Here is a 25,776-nt window from a genome sequence, read left to right as displayed (position 1 = left end):
ACTGCTGCAGTATAGGTGAGCGGTCAGCAGTGGTGCACGTCAACCCTATCTATTGTGGACCGATAGCGGTCCTTACAGAACAGCAGACTGTACCGCACTCAAGCCTATGTACCGTAGCACCCTATACCAAGTTACCAGTCCTTATAAGAACTTTTGTGGACCAAGCAGGTTGTGTATTAGTGTTTAGCAGACTGTACGTCAGTCCCTATACCGCTGAAGGACTGCTGCAGTATAGGGCAGCGGTCAGCAGTGGTGCACGTCAACCCTATCTATTGTGGACCGATAGCGGTCCTTACAGAACAGCAGACTGTACCGCACTCAAGCCTATGTACCGTAGCACCCTATACCAAGTTACCAGTCCTTATAAGAACTTTTGTGGACCAAGCAGGTTGTGTATTAGTGTTTAGCAGACTGTACGTCAGTCCCTATACCGCTGAAGGACTGCTGCAGTATAGGTGAGCGGTCAGCAGTGGTGCACGTCAACCCTATCTATTGTGGACCGATAGCGGTCCTTACAGAACAGCAGACTGTACCGCACTCAAGCCTATGTACCGTAGCACCCTATACCAAGTTACCAGTCCTTATAAGAACTTTTGTGGACCAAGCAGGTTGTGTATTAGTGTTTAGCAGACTGTACGTCAGTCCCTATACCGCTGAAGGACTGCTGCAGTATAGGGCAGCGGTCAGCAGTGGTGCACGTCAACCCTATCTATTGTGGACCGATAGCGGTCCTTACAGAACAGCAGACTGTACCGCACTCAAGCCTATGTACCGTAGCACCCTATACCAAGTTACCAGTCCTTATAAGAACTTTTGTGGAACAAGCAGGTTGTGTGTTAGTGATTAGCAGACTGTACGTCAGTCCCTATACCGCTGAAGGACTGCTGCAGTATAGGTGAGCGGTCAGCAGTGGTGCACGTCAACCCTATCTATTGTGGACCGATAGCGGTCCTTACAGAACAGCAGACTGTACCGCACTCAAGCCTATGTACCGTAGCACCCTATACCAAGTTACCAGTCCTTATAAGAACTTTTGTGGACCAAGCAGGTTGTGTATTAGTGTTTAGCAGACTGTACGTCAGTCCCTATACCGCTGAAGGACTGCTGCAGTATAGGGCAGCGGTCAGCAGTGGTGCACGTCAACCCTATCTATTGTGGACCGATAGCGGTCCTTACAGAACAGCAGACTGTACCGCACTCAAGCCTATGTACCGTAGCACCCTATACCAAGTTACCAGTCCTTATAAGAACTTTTGTGGACCAAGCAGGTTGTGTGTTAGTGTTTAGCAGACTGTACGTCAGTCCCTATACCGCTGAAGGACTGCTGCAGTATAGGGCAGCGGTCAGCAGTGGTGCACGTCAACCCTATCTATTGTGGACCGATAGCGGTCCTTACAGAACAGCAGACTGTACCGCACTCAAGCCTATGTACCGTAGCACCCTATACCAAGTTACCAGTCCCTATAAGAACTTTTGTGGAACAAGCAGGTTGTGTGTTAGTGATTAGCAGACTGTACGTCAGTCCCTATACCGCTGAAGGACTGCTGCAGTATAGGTGAGCGGTCAGCAGTGGTGCACGTCAACCCTATCTATTGTGGACCGATAGCGGTCCTTACAGAACAGCAGACTGTACCGCACTCAAGCCTATGTACCGTAGCACCCTATACCAAGTTACCAGTCCTTATAAGAACTTTTGTGGACCAAGCAGGTTGTGTATTAGTGTTTAGCAGACTGTACGTCAGTCCCTATACCGCTGAAGGACTGCTGCAGTATAGGGCAGCGGTCAGCAGTGGTGCACGTCAACCCTATCTATTGTGGACCGATAGCGGTCCTTACAGAACAGCAGACTGTACCGCACTCAAGCCTATGTACCGTAGCACCCTATACCAAGTTACCAGTCCTTATAAGAACTTTTGTGGAACAAGCAGGTTGTGTGTTAGTGATTAGCAGACTGTACGTCAGTCCCTATACCGCTGAAGGACTGCTGCAGTATAGGTGAGCGGTCAGCAGTGGTGCACGTCAACCCTATCTATTGTGGACCGATAGCGGTCCTTACAGAACAGCAGACTGTACCGCACTCAAGCCTATGTACCGTAGCACCCTATACCAAGTTACCAGTCCTTATAAGAACTTTTGTGGACCAAGCAGGTTGTGTATTAGTGTTTAGCAGACTGTACGTCAGTCCCTATACCGCTGAAGGACTGCTGCAGTATAGGGCAGCGGTCAGCAGTGGTGCACGTCAACCCTATCTATTGTGGACCGATAGCGGTCCTTACAGAACAGCAGACTGTACCGCACTCAAGCCTATGTACCGTAGCACCCTATACCAAGTTACCAGTCCTTATAAGAACTTTTGTGGACCAAGCAGGTTGTGTGTTAGTGTTTAGCAGACTGTACGTCAGTCCCTATACCGCTGAAGGACTGCTGCAGTATAGGGCAGCGGTCAGCAGTGGTGCACGTCAACCCTATCTATTGTGGACCGATAGCGGTCCTTACAGAACAGCAGACTGTACCGCACTCAAGCCTATGTACCGTAGCACCCTATACCAAGTTACCAGTCCTTATAAGAACTTTTGTGGAACAAGCAGGTTGTGTGTTAGTGATTAGCAGACTGTACGTCAGTCCCTATACCGCTGAAGGACTGCTGCAGTATAGGTGAGCGGTCAGCAGTGGTGCACGTCAACCCTATCTATTGTGGACCGATAGCGGTCCTTACAGAACAGCAGACTGTACCGCACTCAAGCCTATGTACCGTAGCACCCTATACCAAGTTACCAGTCCTTATAAGAACTTTTGTGGACCAAGCAGGTTGTGTATTAGTGTTTAGCAGACTGTACGTCAGTCCCTATACCGCTGAAGGACTGCTGCAGTATAGGGCAGCGGTCAGCAGTGGTGCACGTCAACCCTATCTATTGTGGACCGATAGCGGTCCTTACAGAACAGCAGACTGTACCGCACTCAAGCCTATGTACCGTAGCACCCTATACCAAGTTACCAGTCCTTATAAGAACTTTTGTGGACCAAGCAGGTTGTGTATTAGTGTTTAGCAGACTGTACGTCAGTCCCTATACCGCTGAAGGACTGCTGCAGTATAGGGCAGCGGTCAGCAGTGGTGCACGTCAACCCTATCTATTGTGGACCGATAGCGGTCCTTACAGAACAGCAGACTGTACCGCACTCAAGCCTATGTACCGTAGCACCCTATACCAAGTTACCAGTCCTTATAAGAACTTTTGTGGAACAAGCAGGTTGTGTGTTAGTGATTAGCAGACTGTACGTCAGTCCCTATACCGCTGAAGGACTGCTGCAGTATAGGGCAGCGGTCAGCAGTGGTGCACGTCAACCCTATCTATTGTGGACCGATAGCGGTCCTTACAGAACAGCAGACTGTACCGCACTCAAGCCTATGTACCGTAGCACCCTATACCAAGTTACCAGTCCTTATAAGAACTTTTGTGGAACAAGTGAGTTGTGAATGTTTAGCAGACTGCAGCAGAAGGGCAGCAGTCAAGTATAATATCCTTTCTATATTTGGAAGAAAGAATATTATACATGTACAAGCCTATTACTGTACCACTGATACCAGTCCTGAAAAGAACCTTTGTGGAACTAATAATAACAGCAAGTCTTTAAAATTACCCTCACTGCCTGACAACACTGCTTCCTTCCTGTCCCTATACAAATTGGCAAAAAAAGAGAACGATTAGTGGTTACTGGAACAGCTCTTTTGTGGACCTTGATAGTAACAGCTAATGATGATGATGATGATGATGATGATGAAAGACTAATCTGGCTGTCCCTGTAGCATACACCGTCCTTTCCCTTTCTCTAAACTAACAAAAGACACTCAGGCTGCTGCAAGAATCAGCAGCACAGCAAACCTATCAACACCTAACACCTATACCAGTCCTGAAAAGAACTTTTGTGTACCAAATAGCTAGTGGTTTATCTCTCCCTACTCCACACAGGAACCTGTCCCTATCTTAACAGAAGAAAGAATGTAAAATGGCCACCGGATCGGGTGTATTTATAGGTTAGGGGGAATGTACAAGTGTCCATGTGCTGTCATGTCTCAATTGGCTGTCCTGTATCACATGATAAACGTGTCACCAAAGGTTAAAGTTCTTGTATACATTAAACACGTAAGTCCGCCGCGGCGAACGACGGAAAAAGGCGTTCGAACGTGCGGACCGCGAATGTCGGAAATTCGCCGCGAAACGACCGCCGGGCGAACCGTTCGGCCATCACTAATCAGGGGATGCCTATATGGATGCGGAAGGAGTTGTTGTATTCGGTTGCTGGCTGTTCCAGCTGCCTTTACTTAAGGTGGAGGTCTCCGCTTAGAAAAGAAGTCTGGCTGTGATCTGGAATAGTCGTCCTAGGATAGCGTAAAAAATGGAAAGGAGGCCGGAGGTAGGGGTATGCTAACCTATGGTTGTTCCAGAGGAAGGCGAAAAACCCCCTGACAGTAGCAGCCAAATGCACCAGTGGGGCAAAAATTCCTTCCTGATCCCCGTAGGCGGTCGGACGGAGTCCCTGGAACAATCACTGGGGGGGGGGGGAGTGGGGGTGCAAGCTTACCTGGCTGCGGTTGTCCCCTTTAAACACTCTGGTTCCGGTGAATCTGGCTTGCTGTCAGCCTGACGTTTCTGGAAAGCTGTCTGGTTGCCCCTTGCAGTGGGATCTTTAAAATGGAGGGGAGGATGGATGTAGGATAGAGGTTAGAGACTCCTGTCTTAACTCCTGTTTTCAACTCCTGGTTCTTAACTCTCCACTTTAGTTCAAAAAATCCACTTGTGTTCACAAAATCCACATGCAAGCCACAATCAGGGAGCAAGCTCAAGGGGGAGTTTGTACAACTACCTTTATACACCTGTGAACAATTAACCCCTCCCCTAATTTGGCAGGAAGAAAGAGGGGAGAAAAAAAAAGGCTGTTTAAAAAGTGTCAGAAAAAAAGGTCTTTTAAAAACTGCTAGCAAATGTATCAAATAAAGGAGGGGAGAAAATAAAACACCCCCAAAAACAACACTTGCAAGCAGAAGCAGTCAAGCAGAAGCAGTCAAGCAGAAGCAGTCAAAGCACAACTCCTGGTTCTTAACTCTCCACTTTAGTTAAAAAAATCCACTTGTGTTCACAAAATCCACATGCAAGCCACAATCAGGGAGTATTGGGGCCTAGGCTAAAAGAAGATGGCCTAGGCTATAAGAAGATTGCCAAGACCCTGAAACTGAGCTGCAGCACGGTGGCCACGATCATACAGCTGTTTAACAGGACAGGTTCCACTCAGAACAAGCCTCACCATGGACGACCAAAGATGTAGAGTGCACGTGAGAGTCATATCGATAGGTTGTCCTTGGGAAATAGATGTATGAGTCCTACCAGTATTACTGCAGAGGTTGAAGGGGTGGGGGGTCAGCCTGTCAATGCTCAGACCATGTACCACACACTGCATCAAATTGGTCTGAAGGAAGACTCTTCTAAAGATGATGCACAAGAAAGCCCACAAACAGTTTTCTGAATACAAGCAGACTAAGGGCATGGATTACTGGAACCATATCCTGTGGTCTGATGAGACCAAGATAAACGTATTTTGTTCATATGGTGTCAAACGTGTGTGGCGGTAACCAGGTGAGGAGTACAAAAACAAGTGTGTCTTGCCTACAGTCAAGCCTGGTGATGAGAGCGTCATGGCCTGGGGCTGCATGAATGCTCCCAACACTGGGGAGCTACAGTTCATTGAGGGAACCATGAATGGTAACATGTACTGTAAAATACTGAAGCAGAGCATGATCACCTACCTTTGGAGACTGGGCCGTAGGGCAGTACTCCAACATGATAACCCCAAACATACCTCCAAGACAACAACTGCCTTGCTAAAGAAGCTGAGGGTAAAGGTGATGGACTGACCAAACATGTCTCCAGACCTAAACCCTATTGAGCATCTGTGGGACATTACAAAATGGAAGGTGGAGGAGTGCTAGGTCTCTAACATCCACCAGCTCTGTGATGTCATCATGGATTAGTGGAAGAGGACTCCAGTGGCAACCTGTGAAGCTCTGGTGAACTCCATTCCAAAGACGGTTAAGGCAGTGCTGGAAAATAATGGTGACCACACAAAATATTGGCACTTTGGGCCCAATTTGGACATTTTCACTTAGGGGTGTACTCACTTTTGTTGTCAGCAGTTTAGACATTAATGGCTGTGTGTTGAGAGTTATTTTGAGGGGACAGCAAATTTACACTGCTATACAAGCTATACACTCACTACTTTACATTGTAGCAAAGTGTAATTTCTGCAGGCTGCATTCATACCTGATGATTTTCGGCTTGTAAAACGCTCCTAAAACACCCGAAAAAGCGTCCTAAAAATGCCCAACAAGCAAAATCCTGTTCATTTCAATGGCACCTGTTCACATCTGAGCGTTTTGTCACCTGAAGCAAAACACCTGAAGCTCAGGCTGCATTCCCACCTGAGCGTTTTCATCTCTTCCCACCCCTTTTCCTGACCTGCCAGGGCTGTGTGCACGGATAAGGGTCTGGCATAGATTTTGGGGAGGACGGGGGACCACGACTATTTCCCTTAAAATCCATACTAGACTGAAGGTCCTGGTATGCTCTTGGAGGGGGGACCCATGCCGTTTTTTTTTTTTACATTGTGCGTGGAGTTCCCCTTAGGATCAAAGTTGGACCAAAGTAGTGCAGAGACTACTTTGAAGTCGGCACGAATTGAAGTTATGCTAATATGAATGGTAGTCATTGGAAGTCATGGGGAACGACTTATCATAGGACTTTGCAGTCCCAAGTCATAGGACAAGTTGTACAGGTGTGAAAGGAGCCTAAGGCTCTGTTCTCACCTAGGCGTTTTGTTTTCAGGCACAAAGTCACGCGATTTTTGCCACGATTTTACCACAATTTTTCTGCGATATTGTAAAACGCCTGAAATCTGCCAAAAAAGAAGCTCCTGTACTTTTTTGAGCTTCAGACATTTTGCTTCCGATGACAAAATGCTTATGCCGTGTACACGCGACCGGACTTTCCGGAAGACTAGGTCTGACAGTCTTCCCAACGGACTTTTGGCGGACTTCAGACGGACTTTCCGAACGAACACACTTGGCCACACACAATCACATCAAAGTTCGACGGATTTGACCGTGATTACATACAACCAGACTAGAATAAGGAAATTCATAGCCAGTAGCCAATAGCTGCCCTAGCGTTGGTTTTCGTCCATCGAACTAGCATACAGACAAACTGATTTTTTGACCGGACTCGAGTGCGTCGGAAGATTTGAAACATGTTCTAAATCTAAAGTCCATCTGATTTTTCGACAGCAAAGGTCCGATGAAGCTCATACACGATCGAATTGTCCAACGACTTCATTCCGTCGGACCTTTGCTGTTGAAAAGTCCGGCCGTGTGTACACGGTATCAGATGTGAACAGGGGCTATTGAAATGAATGGTATTTGTCTTGTTGGGCGTTTTTAGAGCAGAGGCTTACAGCAGAAAAACGCCCAAAAATGCCTAGGTGTGAACAGAGCCTAAAAAGTACACAAGCTTCTTTTTGGGCAGATTACAGGCGTTTTCTGCTTTTTGCATTGGTGAATTTTCTAGCTGTACAAAATTGAGGCAAACAAAAATGTGCTAAAAATCACAGCAAAATCACGGTAAAACCCACAGATCCCAGTTCTCTCAGGGGAAAGGAGACAGGTATACAAAGTATGAACACTGATCTTTCTATTCCCCTAGTCAATCTCATCCCCCCTACAGTTAGAAAACACCTAGGGAACACAGTTAACCCCTTGATCGCCCCCTAGTGTTAACCCCTTCCCTGCCAGTGACATTTATACAGTAATCAGTGCATTTTTATAGCACTGATCGCGGTATAATTGTCAATGGTCCCAAAAATGTGTCAAAAGTGTCCAATTTGTCTGCCGCAATATCGCAGTCCCGGTAAAAAACACAGATCATCACCATTACTAGGAAAAAAATAATAATAATAAAAATGTCATAAATCTATCCCCTATTTTGTAGACGCTATAATTTTTTACGCAAACCCCTCAAAATACCCTTATTGCAATTTTATTAACCAGAAATGTAGAAGAATACATATCGGCCTATACTGAGGGAAAAAAAATGTTTTTTTGAAAATTGGGATATTTATTATAGCAAAAATTAAAAGATATGTTTTTTTTCAAAATTGTCTTTTGTTTATAGTGCAAAAAATAAAAAACGCAGAGGTGATTAAATACCACCAAAAAAAGCTCTATTTGTGGGAAAAAAAGGAGGTCAATTTTGTTTGTGTACAGTGTCGCATGACCACACAATTGTCAGTTAAAGCGACGCAGTGCCTTTTCGCAAAAAATGGCCTGGTCATTGAGCAACCAAACCTTCCGGGGCGGAAGTGGTTAAAAGACAACTGTATTTTTATTTTTTTTATTTTTATTTAATTGGTTCAAATGTTGCCCACTAAGTCTTATAATTACTTTAAGCCTGAAATCCAGATGTAATACTTTTGTGGCCCTGCTTAGAACTGCACAACCTTTCCTCCAAAAATGGCAGCTTCTTAAAGCCGCAGCCCTATTCATTACTGTGGGAAAGCTGCACTCTGTGCGACCGACCAAGCCTGCCGTGAGTACAGCTTTCCCTTAGGAATGAATGGGGATGAGGTACACATGTGCAGTGAGAAGTAACTATTTTTGGAGGTAAGGCTGAGCTTTCTGAGTAGGACAATACAGTGAAGATTGCTGTACTTAAGCTGAAGGTAAATATAAGACCTAGTGGGCAGCACTCATGGAGGTAGGCGGATCTAATTAAAGAAAATTTAGAAAGATACATTTACCATAAAACCTTATTATCACTCAATAAAAGGAAAAAAAGGATTTGGTCCATGAGGTCATAATACCTCATGTCATAGCTGAAATTATTAAAGAATTTACTGTGAATGTGCATGTTTTTTTTTTTTTTTTTTTTTTGCATATACCAGAAAAGTAGCAGTCCACAAATTGACGGGACTGCTGCATGAAAATCCTTTTACTGATAATATAAACTCTGCAGTTCTAAGAATCAATATAAACGTGAATTACCCTCATCCACAACTTCAGGAACCTTCTTGCCTGACACTAGGGCCATGTGACCAAGGATGGAGAAGATAGCAAATCCTGCAAGGATGCTGGTCAGGCAGTTTATAACGGAAACCACTATGGAGTCCCAGTAACAGTTGTTTTGGAATTTGTTATAGGATGAAAGAGCAATCAATCCTCCCCAAGCTGTATTAAGAGAATAAAATATTTGGGTAGCGGCATCTCTCCATACCTAGAAAGGAAAAGCAAACTTTTAAAAGCAACCTATATAGTAACAGTAACTAAGAGTATTGATTTCAAATGGATAGCTATCTAAATCAATAAAAGTGTCTCTGAACTTTTTCTTTTTCATTTTCTTAAAAAAAAAATGTATTGCGGGCAAGGAGAGTAGATATTTGGTCCATAATGTCAATGCTATCCATAATCTCCATGGATTCCCAGCCAGCAAATGAATGCTAATTACAACCGGAAGAAGTTCTGGACAGCCACACTCCAAAAAAGTTTTTGCCTTTTATTCAAAAAATGTAGTCAAAAATACATGCCACAGCAGAACGGACAAAAGAGCTTACGTGTTTCACACTACAAACAGTGCTTAATCATAGTGATTAAGCACTGTTTGTAGTGTGAAACGCGTAAACTCTTTTGTCCATTCAGCTGTGGCATGTATTTTTGACTACATTTTTTGAATAAAAGGCAAAAACTTTTTTGGAGTGCAGCTGTCCAGAACTTCTTCTGGTTGTAATTGCTATATGCATTGCCAGCACCTGGGCTTCTAAACTGGAGGAGAGGTTTTCTACCTTTGTTTGACCTTCCTGGAGCGGTGATATCCCCTTCTCGGTTTTCAGCCGCCGAGAAGAGCCGAAGGCAGCCGAAAGCCGCCAAGAAGGGCCGAAAGCCACCGAGAAGGGCCGAAGGCAGCTGAAAGCCACCGAGAAGGGCCGAAGGCAGCAGAAAGCTGCCGAGAAGGGCCGAAGGCAGCTGAAAGCCACCCAGAGGCTCAAAAACTGCGGAGGATTGGCGTATAACATGCACCCGCGATTTTCCCCTGATTTTAAGGGGAAAAAAGTGCGTGTTATACACCGATAAATACTTTATATGCCTCTGTTATCAACAGGCTCATATCACTCTCAGGCTACAGATAATGAAACAATGCTGGCCACTATAATGTGCGTGATCCTCCTCTCCTTCCTCACCCTCCAAGCTCCAGTTATCACATGTGCAAGAAAGGCTCCGATAGTGTAAGGCCTCTTTCAAACAAACGATCCGTTCAGGCCCGCCTGTCAGTTTTTTAGGCGGACCTGAACGAATGCTCCATAGACCTCTATGGAGTGTCAGATGTCACCGCTGACATTTGACCCGCTCCGATCCGAAAAAGTGTGACGAAGGTAAAACCTACCTTTCCCTCCGTCTGAGGATCGGGTGACAACGGAGTCTGCGGTCCGTTGTCATCCGAGCTTCCATAGGGGAGAGCTGCTCTCTGACAGGTACGTCCCTGCACAGTATGCAGAGATGGACCTGTCATCTTCCTGCTCAGCGGGGATCGACGGAGCGAGTCCCGCTGAGCAAGCGGATGTTCACGGGGCGGATCATCATGGATCTGTCCCATGTGAAAGGACCCTAATACATACCAAGTGTTTATTAAAAGAATGCTACATACAAAATGACAAACAATAGAAGGCTTGTAACATATTAAAGCCTGCTCCCATTGAGAGTACACTCTGTCCGAACCCGACTGACATCACTTCCAGGTTTCGGCAAAGCCACACTCCGAGGTATATTTAGTCATATCCGACTTTCTCAAGGGTATGGCAGAGCGGCATCACAATTTACTTACCTTATTGGCAATTAACCCTTCCATTACCACAATCTATTCACTTAAGGCAGCAGGTAATCAGTTCTAAATCTGGGCTGTGCTCAAATGAATTCAAACTCAACTAATTTAATTCGAAATACTAACAACTTACAAAGCCATCTACAACATTGCCCCCAGCTACATCACTAATTTAGTCAGAAAATACCAACCAAATCATTCTCTTAGTTCCACCCAAGACCTTCTGCTCTCTAGCTTACTAGTCACATCCTCACATGCTTACCTACATTACTTCTTCTGAGCCTCTCCCATCCTCTGGAACTCCCTACCCTAATTTGTCAGACTATCTCCTACTCTGTCCACTTTTAGGCAATCCCTGAAAACCCCTCTCTTCAGAGAAGCCTATCACACATCTACCTAAAAACTGTACTCTATTTTTCTCCATCAGCTCATTACCCACAGTTATTACCTTTTGTATCACTTGACCCTCCCTTTTAGATTGTAAGCTCTAACCAGCAGGGCCCTCTGATTCCTTTGTTATTGAATTGCATTGTAACTGTACTGTCTGCCCTCATGTTGTAAAGCGCTGGCGATATATACTATAAATCCTGAATAATAATAATAATCACCATGACAGATATACAGCAACTTGAGCATCATATATTTAATTAAATGTATTTATTATTGGAAACAATCTTATCTTTGTATATTAGTGTTAATATTTTACATTTTAGCAAACCAAGCTCTTTATGTCTTGGATCGTATCAGTTATTAATCACATAAGCTAAATTACTAAATTGAAACACAGATAACTGGTAGTTGGAAGGAATAACTCAATAAAACTCTGACAATAACTAAAATGTTATAAAGTAAACATATAATTGTTAGAAATTTCAATTAATCATGTGATAAATAACTGCTTTAAGCAAAAGTGTCTATAAATGGTGCTGATTTCCATTGGTTTCATGAATCCCAGTTTAGGAAATCAGCGGGGAAGCTACACAATATTATCTTGATATATGTACTGGAAATTCAGTATATTATACTCTAGTTTATGTGTAGCCTAAATCTTTTTTTTCCAGTTTTGGATAGTGTAGAGGAAAGCTAAAACCTCTGCCAGTTTAAGTTTTAAAGGAACGGCCCGGACACAGGCACTAGGGGGAGGGCCCGGCATGACGAGGGGAGGCAGACGTGAGGCGGCGGAAGCAAGGTGAGTATGCTGTGTCGTGACGACGTGCGTCGGGGTGGGCGGAGCTTGCGCGCACGCGCGAACAGTCGGCGCCATTTTAGTGATAGTGAAGGAGCTGTTTCCGGAGCTCCGGCGCATCCGACTGTGTTCGCCCCCCTTCCCCCCCCTTTATTTCGGCGTACGGTGGCTACGGGACTATGGGGGATATTGAGGCCCTGTTTCTAAGGCTCCGGGAGGAGGCCGCGGCGCGGGGTGCTGGCTGGCTGCAGGCCTCAGTTGACGGCCTACTACAGGCACCCAGCCAGGCCTCTGCTAGCCCCCCTCCCCCGCCTAGGACACGTGCTCGGAGGTCCAGGCCTCCAGAGCGATACAGCCCGGAGGCAGCCAGCGTGAGGGATGGGGTTGGGAGCCAGGATCAGGCCCTGCAGACCCCGCCGGCCAAGCGGAGGCATCCTGGGGCTTGCTCGGCGGCTGGTCGGACCCCCCAGAGGCGCCGGACGCGTGGTGGTCCAGAGGACGACGGGCCTGCACCCCATTATCCTGCGGCTGATGGTGGACGGGAGGCGGCTGTCTCGGCGGGTCACCGACCTGGCCCGGGGGCGGCTCGGCGGGGGAGAGGTGCCTCGGCGGGTGATGGCCACGCTCTCGGAACGGCCAGGGCCTGTATTCCGGCGGAGAGAGGGAGGAGGAGGCCTGAGGGGACGCGGCCGCGTAGTCGTAGGGACCTAGCCGAGGTACGGTCCAGAGAAGCGGCCAGGCGGGCTTCACCTGCCCGGCCCAGGGCTCAGCGTGGCGTTGATCCCGAGCGTGTGGCGCGGTTCAGTACGGCGCGCAGTGAGGTCGTCTCTGCTGAGCGCCCGGCGGCCGTTGAGGATCCAGAGCGGCGGCCTGCGGAGGAGGATCTGAGGGAGGCCGGGAGTTCCCAAGACAGCCTGTCGGAGATGTCGCAGGGAACGGGACGTACGGCTGGATGTCCGTTGGGGCACCGACAGCCAGGTAAGGTTTCTTCTTCTGCTCTCTCTTCTCCCTGTCCTGTGCTAGATAAGGGGGTTTCGGTGGGTGGTTTTCGGGTTGTGGACGCACCTGTAGTGCGGGGGGTGGGCACTGGCGGGGCAGGTTCTGGTATTGGTGCCGTATCCCCTGGGACTGCGGGGCCCCTTGATGGGGGGATGATACAGACTTTGCTGGCGGGCCTGCGGGAGGTTCTGGCACGGTGCGAGGCTGGTGCGCGGCCTGCGGCTGACGCTGCTCCGGTGGCGGCGTGGGCTGCTGCTCATACCTCTGCGGCGCAGGGGGCGGGGTTGGGCCAGGCTGTGGCGCTGGGGGCCGCTGTGGGCACTGCGGCGGCAGGGGTGGCCGCTTCTGGGGCTGCGTCTGCGTCCTCGTCGGCTGTGCCGGTGACACCAGCGCCTGTCGGGGAGGTCGCGGCGAGTGGGAAGGCGGTTGTTGGTGCCGACGGTGTGCGCCTGGCGGACGCCACGAAATGCGAGGTTTACGTCTGTTTTGAGGGGCCTTTGGGCGCTCACTTGAAGACTGAAGTGAAAGACCGCATTTGGAAAGGGGAGTATGTCGAGATTTTCTCCTTATTGCCTTTGGAGAAGTTTAACTTGGATAAAGTTAAGCCCGACGAGAGCAAGAAGGAGGAGGAGGAGAAGCGGCGCTACCGTCTGATTCCGCGTACGTTTGCTAATTGGCTGCAGGCGTTTGCGATATTGGCGAGTGTTATCGGTGAAAAGGCGCCGGAAAACTGCTCCCCCCTTTTTTGCTATCTCGATTCCATCGGGGAGGCCCAGAGAGTTTATGGGGGTACCGCTTGGTTGCGCTATGATGAGCAATTCAGGCAGAGGAAGGCGGTGCGTCCGTCCTTGCGATGGGATCACAAGGACATTAGTTTGTGGATGAAGTTAATGTCGTCTCCGCGCAGTGTGTTGTCTCCCTTTCAGGGGGGGGGCGGTGGTCAGGCAGCTGCCGGACAACCGGCCGGCAATCGCCTGGGTTTCTGCTGGCAGTTTAATGCAGGTTCCTGCAAATTTGGGGCTAAGTGTCGGTTCCGACATGAGTGTTCCTCCTGTGGGGGCTCCCACCCGCAGTCTAGGTGTTTCAAGCAGGGTCGCGGGAGAGGGGGTGATTCTGGAAAAAGGGAGGACGCCGGTGAGGGTAGGAAGGATGGTTCCCTTCCTAAGGCGCTACCCTGATCGGGCTGCGGCACAGTTGCTGGAGTTGGGGTTTACCGAAGGCTTTCGGTTGAACTGTCAACTCCGGGTGGTCCCACCGGTGGCGGATAATTTGAGGTCGGCAAGGGAACAGGCTGGCGTTGTGACTGAGAAGTTGCTAAAGGAAGTTGCTTTGGGGCGCATGGCTGGCCCCTTTGGGCGGCCGCCGCTTCCTGATCTTGTTATTTCACCGTTGGGTGTGGTTCCAAAGAAGGAGCCGAACAAATTTCGGCTCATTCACCATTTGTCTTACCCGCGCGGGGGGTCGGTCAATGACTCCATTGATCCGGGCCTTTGCACGGTGTCGTATACTTCTTTTGACACGGCGGTCGCTTGGGTCCAACGTTTTGGCAAGGGAGCGTTGCTGGCGAAGACGGATGTTGAGTCGGCCTTTCGCCTTTTGCCGGTTCATCCCAGCTGCTGCCGTTTGTTGGGTTGTCGGTGGCAGGGTCAGTTTTTTGTTGACTTATGTTTGCCCATGGGGTGCGCTATTTCTTGTTCTTTGTTCGAGCAGTTCAGCTCGTTTTTGGAATGGGCGGTCCGGGATGTCGCAGGCTTGCCATCCGTCATCCATTACTTGGACGATTTTTTGTGTATAGGGCCGGCAGATAGCCTGGTCTGTGCTTCCCTGTTGGCGACGGTTCAGCAGCTTTTCGATGTTTTCGGGGTACCGTTGGCTCCCGATAAGACTGAGGGTCCGGCCACGGAGCTGCGTTTTTTGGGGATAGTGATTGATACAGTGAGGATGGAGTGCCGTTTGCCTTTGGACAAACTGGAAGGTCCGCAGTTGGAGGTTGCGGGGGCGGTGAGGGTGAAGAAAATGCAGCTGCGGGATTTGCAATCCCTTCTCGGGAAGTTGAATTTTGCTTGCCGCATCATGCCGATGGGGCGTGTTTTTTGCAGGCGCTCGGCGGCGGCCACGGCCGGTGTTAAGGCGCCGCATCATTTTGTTCGGTTGGGGCGGGAGCATAGGGCAGATTTGAGGGTGTGGGACTCCTTCCTTGCGACGTATAATGGCCGCTCTCTCTGGTTGGGGCAGGTGGTGTCGAATTTTGATATGGAATTGTTCACCGATGCGGCTGGTTCGTGCGGCTTCGGGGCTTTTTATCGGGGTCGGTGGAGTGCGGGTGAGTGGCCGGAGGCTTGGAGGGTGGATGGTTTGACTCGCAACTTGGCGGTGTTGGAATTGTTTCCCATTGTGCTGGCGGTTGAGCTGTGGGGTGAGGAGTTCCGGGACCGCCGCGTGCGTTTTCATTGTGACAATATGGGGGTGGTGCAGGCCATTAATAATAACACGGCCTCCTCCCCTCCGGTGGTGCGCTTGTTGCGACACTTGGTTCTAAGGTGTTTATGCATTAATTGTTTTGTGACTGCTGTACATGTTCCGGGGGTTGATAATTCAGTGGCTGATGCGTTGTCTCGTTTCCAGTGGGACAGATTTCGTCAATTGGCTCCGGATGCGGAGGTGAGCGGGATTCCTTGCCCGGATTGGTTATGGGACATCGTGTTGCCACAGCCCAGATGTTGATTCGCAGATCGGTTTCCGAGGCTACTTGGAGGGCGTACAGCAAGGTTTGGCTGGAATGGGGTGCCCTGATGCGGGAAGTGGGGGACTGTGCTCTCGATGAGGACAGGGTTCATGTGCTGCTATATTTTGTGGGTAGGAATTTCGAGAGTGGGGTGTCGGCATCCCATATGTCCAAAAAATTGGCCGCTTTGGCCTTCATGTTCCAGTTGGCGGGTCAGCGGGATGCTACTAAGGCTTTCATGGTCCGGCGCGCCATGCGTGGCTATCGCTCGGGTCGCACGGCAGCTGACAGGAGGCGCCCGGTTTCTTTTCGGATTTTAGGGGAGGTGGTGGCGCAGTTGGGGGTTGTTTGTTTTTCGCAGTTTGAGAGGGTTTTGTTTCGGGCTGTCTTTGTACTGGCCTTTTTCGGGGCCTTTCGGGTGGGCGAGTTGGTGAGTAGGAGCAAGAAGGGGGTAGGTGGTCTGGATGCGGGGGATGTGTTGGTGCGTGACGATACGCTGAGGGTGTTCTTGAAGAGGTCAAAGACCGATCAATTGGGCAAGGGGGCCTGGGTGGAGCTGAGGTCGATTCCGGGTTCTCCCTTGTGTCCGGTGGCGGCTGTGGGGGAATTTTGTCGGCTCAGGCCTCCGGTTGGGGGGGTTTTCTTCCAGCACGGGGATGGCTCTGCTGTGTCCCGATTTCAGTTTCAGGCGGTGTTCAAGAAATGCTTGGCGGCTGCGGGATTGCCGGCCGCGAATTACTCTTCTCATTCGTTCCGTATCGGGGCAGCTACAGAGGCGGTTCGGTGGGGTCTGGATGACAGGGTGGTTCAGAAAATCGGTCGCTGGGAGTCAGCGCGGTTTAAATTATATGTGCGCCCCCATTTGTTGTGAAATCTTACGTACGGTCGGGCACGGGGGTAGGAGGTGCTTTCCGGTTGTGCATTTTTTCACCTGGTTTTTCCTTCTTTTTGTCTCTTCCTTTCCTGTTTATGTTGTAGCGGGTGGGAGCTGCCGTGTGACATTCCCCCCCCCCTCCCCCGTCCTATTTCTGTGTTTTTCTTTTTTCTTGCAGATTCAGACTCCTGCCTGGTTTGGATCATGGGACATTCTTACGTCTATTGGGGTGCCAGGAGGGCGGATGTCAGAAGAGATGGCAGGCTGTTGGGTTTGTCCAGGGAGGAGGGCACGGTGCGCTGGTTGGGAGTCCCGGGTATGTTGTGGTCCAGGGTGGTGCCCGAAATGCACCGGTACGCACGGTTGGACCGTCCCCCTGATGTGGTTCTTTTGCATGTTGGGGGTAACGATCTGGGTTTGCGCTGCGCGCGGGAGTTGGTGCGGGACATCAAATTTGATCTATTACGGCTGCAATCTTCTTTTCCAGACACTATTTTTGTATGGTCTGACATTGTGGCCAGGACTGCTTGGCGCTTGGCTCGCTCTGTTGCGGGCCTGAACAGAGCTCGGGTTAAGGTGAACAAAGCGGTGGCCAAGTTCTTTGCGCGGAACGGGGGTTTGGCGGTTCGTCACCGGGATTTGGAGGAGGAGACTTGGCGTTTTTTGCGTACAGATGGTGTACACCTGAATGCCATCGGGATTGATCTTTGGCAGCTGGGTTTGCAGGATGGCATTCAGCGGGCGTTTAGGATGTGGAGGGCGACACGCACGTAAGGTTTTCACGTGCGCGTGCTGTGGCATTGGGTCTATGGGGTCTTTGAAGGTGGTGCTAAAAAATAATGGAGGTCTAGGGGAGTTGGGCTCATATGGAGATATGGGTGTCCATTCCCTTAAATGGTAAAGATGGTGCAGAAGGTTGTATCTGGAAGGAAGTTGATGGTTTTTTGCCCCCGAGCTTTCGTAATACGCGGCGGGGGGCCTGTTCATGGGTGTACCGATACAACTAGTTGGTTGAAAATGATAATTTACCTTCAAAGACCTCTAGATCAAAATGTGTAATACTGGGTTATTTATATATTTGGTTTATAATGTTTTTGCTGTAAAATGTATTTATATGCATTAAGTTATGTTTTTTATAAGATTTTTGTATTTTCATATGTTGATAATAATAAAAAGAAGGCTGCTATGGCCATTCGACTCCAAAAGAAGAGAATGTGTCGTCTGGTCAATTTATAAGCTATTTTCGTTAAGAGGGGGTATTGTGTTGTTTGGGGAGCCTCACGAAATAGGCATCTCCCTTAGTCAAGGAACGGCCCGGACACAGGCACTAGGGGGAGGGCCCGGCATGACGAGGGGAGGCAGACGTGAGGCGGCGGAAGCAAGGTGAGTATGCTGTGTCGTGATGACGTGCGTCGGGGTGGGCGGAGCTTGCGCGCACGCGCGAACAGTCGGCGCCATTTTAGTGATAGTGAAGGAGCTGTTTCCCACCCTCCCTCCCCTTATTGTGGTTATGGGTACAGGTGGGTTTGGTCTTGGGGCATTTTTTGTTTTCCATTGGGAGGTCTTTTTCTTAACGGTGGTGGGCTTGTTAGAATGGTTGCTTTATTTTGTCGTAGCAGCATTGGGTCTATGGGGTCTTTGAAGGTGGTGCTAAAAAATAATGGAGGTCTAGGGGAGTTGGGCTCATATGGAGATATGGGTGTCCATTCCCTTAAATGGTAAAGATGGTGCAGAAGGTTGTATCTGGAAGGAAGTTGATGGTTTTTTGTCCCCGAGCTTTCGTAATACGCGGCGGGGGGCCTGTTCATGGGTGTACCGATACAACTAGTTGGTTGAAAATGATAATTTACCTTCAAAGACCTCTAGATCAAAATGTGTAATACTGGGTTATTTATATATTTGGTTTATAATGTTTTTGTTGTAAAATGTATTTATATGCATTAAGTTATGTTTTTTATAAGATTTTTGTATTTTCATATGTTGATAATAATAAAAAGAAGGCTGCTATGGCCATTCGACTCCAAAAGAAGAGAATGTGTCGTCTGGTCAATTTATAAGCTATTTTCGTTAAGAGGGGGTATTGTGTTGTTTGGGGAGCCTCACGAAATAGGCATCTCCCTTAGTCATGTCTGTCTCCCATTGCAGAGATTTTTTGTGCTACAAGGTGAGGTGGGGGGATTTCAAATCTGAACTCCCCAGCACAAGTCCTATTAACACCCTCTATCACTTATTCAGGTCTATATCCTTCTTACCTGCCCCCCCCCCCCCTCCCAGTTACTGTGTCCCTCTCTTCTGTACACATCCATAAATTAAACACAGACCTTCAGCGCAATGTCCCTTCTCCCCAGCTCCTCCTCTTCCTGTTTGTGTACATGAGAAGATCGGAGCCGAGGAGTAAGAGGCAGCTTCTGCAAGCTCTGCTGTGAGGAATGCAGGCAGTCAGCAGGGAGAGATGCCAGCTGCCACGGGGGGGGGGGGGGGGGGGTGATTGCCATCTGTGGGAGCCCAAGCACTCCACAAGAGGTACATGGAAAGGTTTTCCCGTTAGCGCACCCCTATTGGCAAGTTACCGGAGCTAAGTGGCAGAACTTGTTCTGACACTGGGCTCCGGGATTTAAACCAGATGTCAATTCTTGCTCTAGCCCTTGTGGGCCCCCCCACAGTGGTGGATATCCAGGGCCTGGTCACAAGAGCGACCTTTGCGACCCTGGTAGTTCCGCCACCGGGCCCTTTATATTTTGCAGTGCTTTAATGCAAGTGCACTAATAATCATTAGTATTCATTGCATTAAGGTAGCCTATTCAAAATGAATGGGTGGCCAATGCACCCTAAGATGATTAAGATTACTGTTTCTTGTAACACAATATAGATAAATACACTACAAGGAGGTGTGTTGGGGTGTCATTAAAAAACAAATGGCACCTCAATACAGAAATATATGTTATGTGCATTATGTTAAGCTTGCATTGCATCATGGGACCTAAGACTGTTTTCAGCTGTAACATCTATTACCAGAAGAAATATAGTCATACCTTATTTTACACACAATAGAATAGATGTTATTGGCGTTTATATACAATTAGTTAATCTAAATGTATTTGACAAATGTGCAGTGGTAGGCTCTATAGAAGTTGCATGGTTTGCTCTGACTGTAGTTTTGTCCTTGTTTATTGATTTCCACCAGGTTCCCAGGTTTCCTCCCACAATCCAAAAACCGAATGGCAGTTTAATTGGCTTCCTCTGAAAACTGGCCCTAAGTTGTCTATGTATATATTAGAAGGGATGTTAGATTGAACTCCTTTGGGGGACTGGAAAGATAATCAAAACACTTACTTCTCCATTGGAAAGCTTTGAAATATCAGATTGTTGTCCAATAAAGTACTCAATGCCATCCTTTGCTCCCTCCAGTGTGACTCCTCTAATAAGAAGTATGATGAGGACTACATATGGAAACAAGGCTGTGAAATACACCACCTGAAAAACAGTTGTTACAGCTTCACTCATTTATTACTATAATTTTGTTTAGCATCAGACCACAAGGTATTGCAGGAAATATGGTATTGCAGGAAATATTTAAATACTGAAATGAAAACTATCATACAAAAAAATTGTATTTTCACTCTTGCAGTCATACTTGAGAAAATCCAACTGTACGTTTGTACTACGTTTGTTCTATATATTTTCTTGCCTTTTAGATGTTTCTGAGGAGAAGGTGTCATTACAGACTGCAAACATTGTTCAATTCATTTTCTGTGACCTGTCTCATTAGAAAGGCTGGGGACTGGCATTATCCAGTTTTCTTTAACCACTTGACCTCCAAAAGATTTACCCCCCCTTCATGACAAAGCCATTTTTTACGTTATGGCACTGTGTTACTTTAACTGACAAATGCGCAATCATGCGATCATGTACCAAAATAAAAGTTATACATTTTTTTTCCAAAAATAGAGCTTTCTTTTGGTGGTATTTGATCACCACTGCATTTTGTATTATTTGTACAATAAAAAAATATATATATATTTTACTTTCTGCTATCAGACTTATTTAATAAAACATTTAAAAAAATCTAATTTCTTCATAAATTTAGGCCAATATGTATTCTGCTACATATTTTTGGTAAAAACAAAATACCAACAGGCGCATATTGATTGGCTTGCGCAAAAGTTGTAGTATCTACATACTATGACATATATACTGGAAATTTTATTTATTTATTTCTTTATACTAGTAATGGCATTGATCAGTGACTTATAGCAGGACTTGCGATTTTGCGGCAAACAATTGGACACTGACACTTTTGACACTTTGTAGGAACTAGAGACGCTAATATAGTGATCAGTGCTAAAAAATATGCACTGTTATTGTACTAATTGCACTGGATGGACAGGGGTTAAACTGCTAGGGCAAGCAAAGGGTTAAACGTGTTCCTAGCCAGTGTTTGTGTACACTATGTGTGGTGCTTTTACTAAGGGAAGTAATGCATTTTATTCCCTGCTTTGCAGGGAATAAAATGCACCATTTCCCTGCTGACAGGACAGAGCTCTGCCTTGTTTACGTCCTGTCTCTCTCCTCAGCGATCAGTGGGTGTCAGCGGACATCCACTGGCCGGCACCCACTAATCGACTTTGCTTTGCCTAATCACAGCACAGCTGGGTTGCCCTGGAGCACGTGCCCTCTACCCCGGAAGTGCCAGATCACATATTGCTGTAGGTACATGATCTGGCACAGAAGAGCCGCTCTGCCACTGCACATCTAAGCGATGTGGTTAACATACAATGGAGGGCTGAGCTACCATCCCTTTAACCTATTGTTAGGACAGACAGTATATAAATCAGGTATGATAAAGAGATATGCCAGCACAGTATAGACATGATTAATTATCACAAACACAGTTTCCCAGCCCTCTATAAACAAAGAGAACTAAGTAGGATTTTTTCTTTTTTTTTTGCTGAAAGTTTGAGAAATAAACATCTAAAAACTTAAGCTGCAATTTTTATATATTTTTCTATTTTTAATTATACTATGTGACAATGTGTTTTTTATTTTTAGTTATAAAAATGTACATAGAATGCATTAATGTAAAAAACCATCAGCCTTTAGAACCACTTTAACAGCTTAAGGACCAGCCGCCACATTTGCACTGCGGCAGGTAGGCTCCCCTGCATAAATCACCATCATTTTACGTCAGACTCATTAAATTGAATAGGAAGCGCAACGCCAGAGCCGATGCACGTGACCGTGATGTCTGCCAGCCACCCGCGATCGCTCCACAGATCTCTGACAGGGGAGTAGAGAGTGATCTACAGTTCCTAGTGATTAGGAACAGCGATCTCTCTCTACTCCCAGGCAGCCCATGCTAAAAATCACAGCAAAATCACGGTAAAACCCACAGATCTCAGTTCTCTCAGGGGAGAGGAGACAGGTATACAAAGTATGAACACTGATCTTTCTATTCCCCTAGTCAATCCCATCCCCCCTACAGTTAGAAAACACCTAGGGAACACACTTAACCCCTTGATCGCCCCCTAGTGTTACCCCCTTCCCTGTCAGTGACATTTATACAGTAAACCGTGGCTATTTTTAGCACTGAGCACTGTATAAATGTCAATGGTCCCAAAAAGTGTAAAAATTAATAATAAAAATGCCATAAATGTATCCCCTATTTTGTGGCCACTATAACTTGCACAAACCAATCAATATACACTTATTGCGGTTTTTCCAAAAAATATGTAGAAGAATACATATTGGCCTAAACTGATGAATAAATTCGTTTTTTAACCACTTAAGCCTCAGACCAATTTACAGCCAAAGGACCAAGCCCCTTTTTGCGATTCGGCACTGCGTTGCTTTAACTAACAATTGCGCGGTTGTGCGACGTGGCTCCCAAACAAAATTGGTGTTCTTTTTTTACCACAAATAGAGCTTTCTTTTGGTGGTATTTGATCACCTCTACGGTTTTTATTTTTTGTGCTATAAACAAAAATAGAGTGACAATTTTGAAAAAAATTCAATATTTTTTACTTTTTGCTATAATAAATATCCCCCAAAAAATATATAAAAACATTTTTTTCCTCAGTTTAGGCCGATATGTATTTTTGGTAAAAAAAAAATCACAATTAGCGATTATTGATTGGTTTGCGCAAAAGTTCTAGCGTTTACAAAATAGGGATAGTTTTATAGCATTTTTATTAATATTTTTTTTTACTAGTAATGGCGGCGATCAGCGATTTTTATTGTGACTGCGACATTATGGCGGGCACATCGGACATTTTTGACACATTTTTGGGACCATTGTTATTTATACAGCAATCAGTGCTATTTAAATGCACTGATTCCTGTGTAAATGACACCAGCAGTGAAGGAGTTATTCACTAGGGGGCGAGGAGAGGTTATCTATGACATTATGTGTTTTTTTTATTCTAAGGGGCATGGCCTGAATGTGACATCACTGATCGTCTTTTCCTATATCAGGGAACAGACGATCGGTGACAGCCACAGTAGGCCGCTGGTCCCGCAGCCACGGTCAAGTAGCTCAGGACCGGGTCGGGAGCACGCCACCAGCCATGGCTGGGCACTTAAAGAGCAACGTACAGGTACGTGCTTGTGCCCAGCCATGTCATTCTGCCGACGTATATGTGCAGGAGGCGGTCCTTAAGTGGTTAAAGTTTTATTTTGGATATGTATTATAGCAAAACGTATACAATATTGTGTTTTTTTCCTACATTTTTGTTTATAATGCAAACAATAAATACCGCAGAGGTGATCAGATACCACCAAACAAAATCTCTGCTTGTGAGAAAAAAAAGGACGTCAATTTTCTTTGGATACAGCGCCGCACAACTGCGCAATTGTCAGTTAAAGCCACACAGTGCCATATCGCAAAAAATGGCATGGTCATTAAGGGGCCAAATCCCTCTGGTCCTTAAGTGGTTAAGCAAAGCCTCAAATGAAAGTTGTCATTCTAATTATTGTACTACCGCATTAGAAAAGGGTGAATTTGTTCTGTTTACTTCTGAAGCGCACTGCATAAAGCACAATTTTGCTATTTGGGTTTATTTAAAGTACAACTCTTGTTGGCATGCTGATTAAAGTGTTTGTAAGCCTATACAGTAATTTTCTCATATTTGGTCCCTTTTGGTCTGTTAAATATAACATTACAAATGCTTTTTGTTATATCAATTTATTAAAGCAGAACTAAAGTTTCACTGTTGTTCCCTGCCAGCAGGAAGGTTCTTTTTATTGCAGAAGAGACCCATAAATTCTTTTTCTTGGTATGTTAGTTTTGGGCTTCTGAAAATTGATGTGTTTGTTTCTGGTGTGGAAGTTTTCAGCACTGATAGCTGTTATCACATTATATACTTAGCATGCCTGAAAAGAAATACTTCAGGCCTAATATTACCATAACTCCTAATCTAATTTGAACACAGATTAACCTCTAGTCCTCAAACCAACTCATAAACATGACCCTTTGTCACAACAACCCAATCCCTAAACTTAATTTACACTTTTCATATCTGCATATTTATTTGCAGGTGACTCAGCAGTGAAGGCAGAGAATCTGTATGACAACCAGGCATGTAACCATACCTCCCAACTTTTTGAGATGGGAATGAGGGACACCTATCAGCAAAGGTATGCAGGCATATGACACACCCCTTGCCACTCCCCTTTAAAGGAGATTTGTACAAAAAAAACAAGATTTGTTAAATGCACAAATGCATTTTTTTTTTACCACTACTATTACTTTATATTGGCTTTTGGAATTTACAGATGCAGCAATTTAGAAATAAGATGAAAGGTTTAGCACTGGAAAATACTTTTTGATAGATAAAACGTGCATTTTATATACAACTATATAGATCAGATCAAAATGAGGGACAAATGAGGAGAAATGAGGGACAGAGGGACATTGCTCCAAATCAGGGACAGTCCCTCAAAATCAGGGACAGTTGGGAACTATGATGTAACATTCTCAAAAGCAAAGGTCAACAATTGCAGCTTCCATGTTTCTTTAATGACAGGTTATCCTCAGGCAAAATGACAAAATGTATACTATCATAACTAGAGATGAACTTGGCATGTATGGATACACTTCCAAACCCATGTGGCCAAGCCCACCAGGAATCTGTCACCATTTGCAGCCAAGGCATTTCTCACTACACAGCAACGTGTATACACATGGAGAATGCCTTAATGCAAATGATTGGCTCATTACAGCTGACAGTGTCTTGGCAGGCTCACCCACCTGGATTCGGAAGTGCACCCAAACATGCCCGAGCTTATCTTCAATCACGATAATAAATACTATCTTATAGTAATAGATACTTTCAGACTGATATTAATGAGAAAATAATATGGTGACAAAAAGTGATGCAATACAAGCCTTGTTCTTTTCAGTTCTCATAAGAAATTTACATAGTAAAACCTGTGTGCCAAAATGAACTCATGTGCACACAGCTAATGTGTAAGGTATAGTCTACAGGCTTGGAAATATCAGTTTGTAAATGGATAGAAAACTGGCTAAAAAACAGAATTCACAGAGTAGTGGCTAATGGTTCTTACTCTGAATGGTCTATGGTTATCAGTGGTGTACCCCAAGGTTCAGTGCTGGGACCCTTACTTTTTTTTTAAACAAAAGTTTTTATTGAGGTATAACAAACAAAAATGTTTACAGGCACCAAGAGTACAGTAAGTACAATTGCGTGGTAAGTCAACAGCTTAAAAGTACATCTCTCAAATGTCTTTGTATTTATTTTATAATTATTTTTCCTTTTTTATCCCCTTACTTCTTCCACCCCCTCCCCCTCCTTATGCTAACTAACTTTATACACACATACATACATACATACACATATATATAATAAAAAACAGGCAAGAAGCGTAAACATATTATTACATATATCCTACGTGTCACTGATATCAGAAGGGTGTACAGTGAGTAAAGTACAGAAATTTCAAAACCGGAGTCTCGAGTAACAGCGTATGTAAAAGAGGACAAGAGTAGGTATAGGGTGATAACTGGTGCCAGCCATATGGGTCTTCCTGACCTCTGACTATACTCCCAGTGAGGGGCAAACTA

At 46.1% G+C, this 25,776-nt stretch overlaps 1 protein-coding gene across 1 annotated transcript in view; it reads right to left on the bottom strand.

Annotated features, from left to right (window-relative positions):
• LOC143923686 (sodium- and chloride-dependent neutral and basic amino acid transporter B(0+)-like) overlaps nucleotides 1-25,776 on the bottom strand; it is a 130,412-nt gene that overhangs the window by 41,172 nt on the left and 63,464 nt on the right. Inside the window, exons 7-8 of the mRNA XM_077447528.1 lie at nucleotides 20,031-20,171; nucleotides 9,086-9,314 (exon numbers count right to left, since the gene is read on the bottom strand). Coding sequence (XP_077303654.1) covers nucleotides 9,086-9,314; nucleotides 20,031-20,171 — 370 coding nt within the window. The remainder of the gene's footprint in view (nucleotides 1-9,085; nucleotides 9,315-20,030; nucleotides 20,172-25,776) is intronic.

The sequence above is a fragment of the Lithobates pipiens genome, unplaced genomic scaffold (assembly GCF_037356315.1).
Source record: "Lithobates pipiens isolate NorthernLeopardFrog02 unplaced genomic scaffold, aLitPip1_a1.2 Scaffold_1, whole genome shotgun sequence".
Taxonomy (NCBI): Eukaryota; Metazoa; Chordata; class Amphibia; order Anura; family Ranidae; genus Lithobates; species Lithobates pipiens.
The sequence above is the reverse complement of the archived record's forward strand: the minus strand, read 5'-3'. Positions and strand labels throughout refer to the sequence as shown.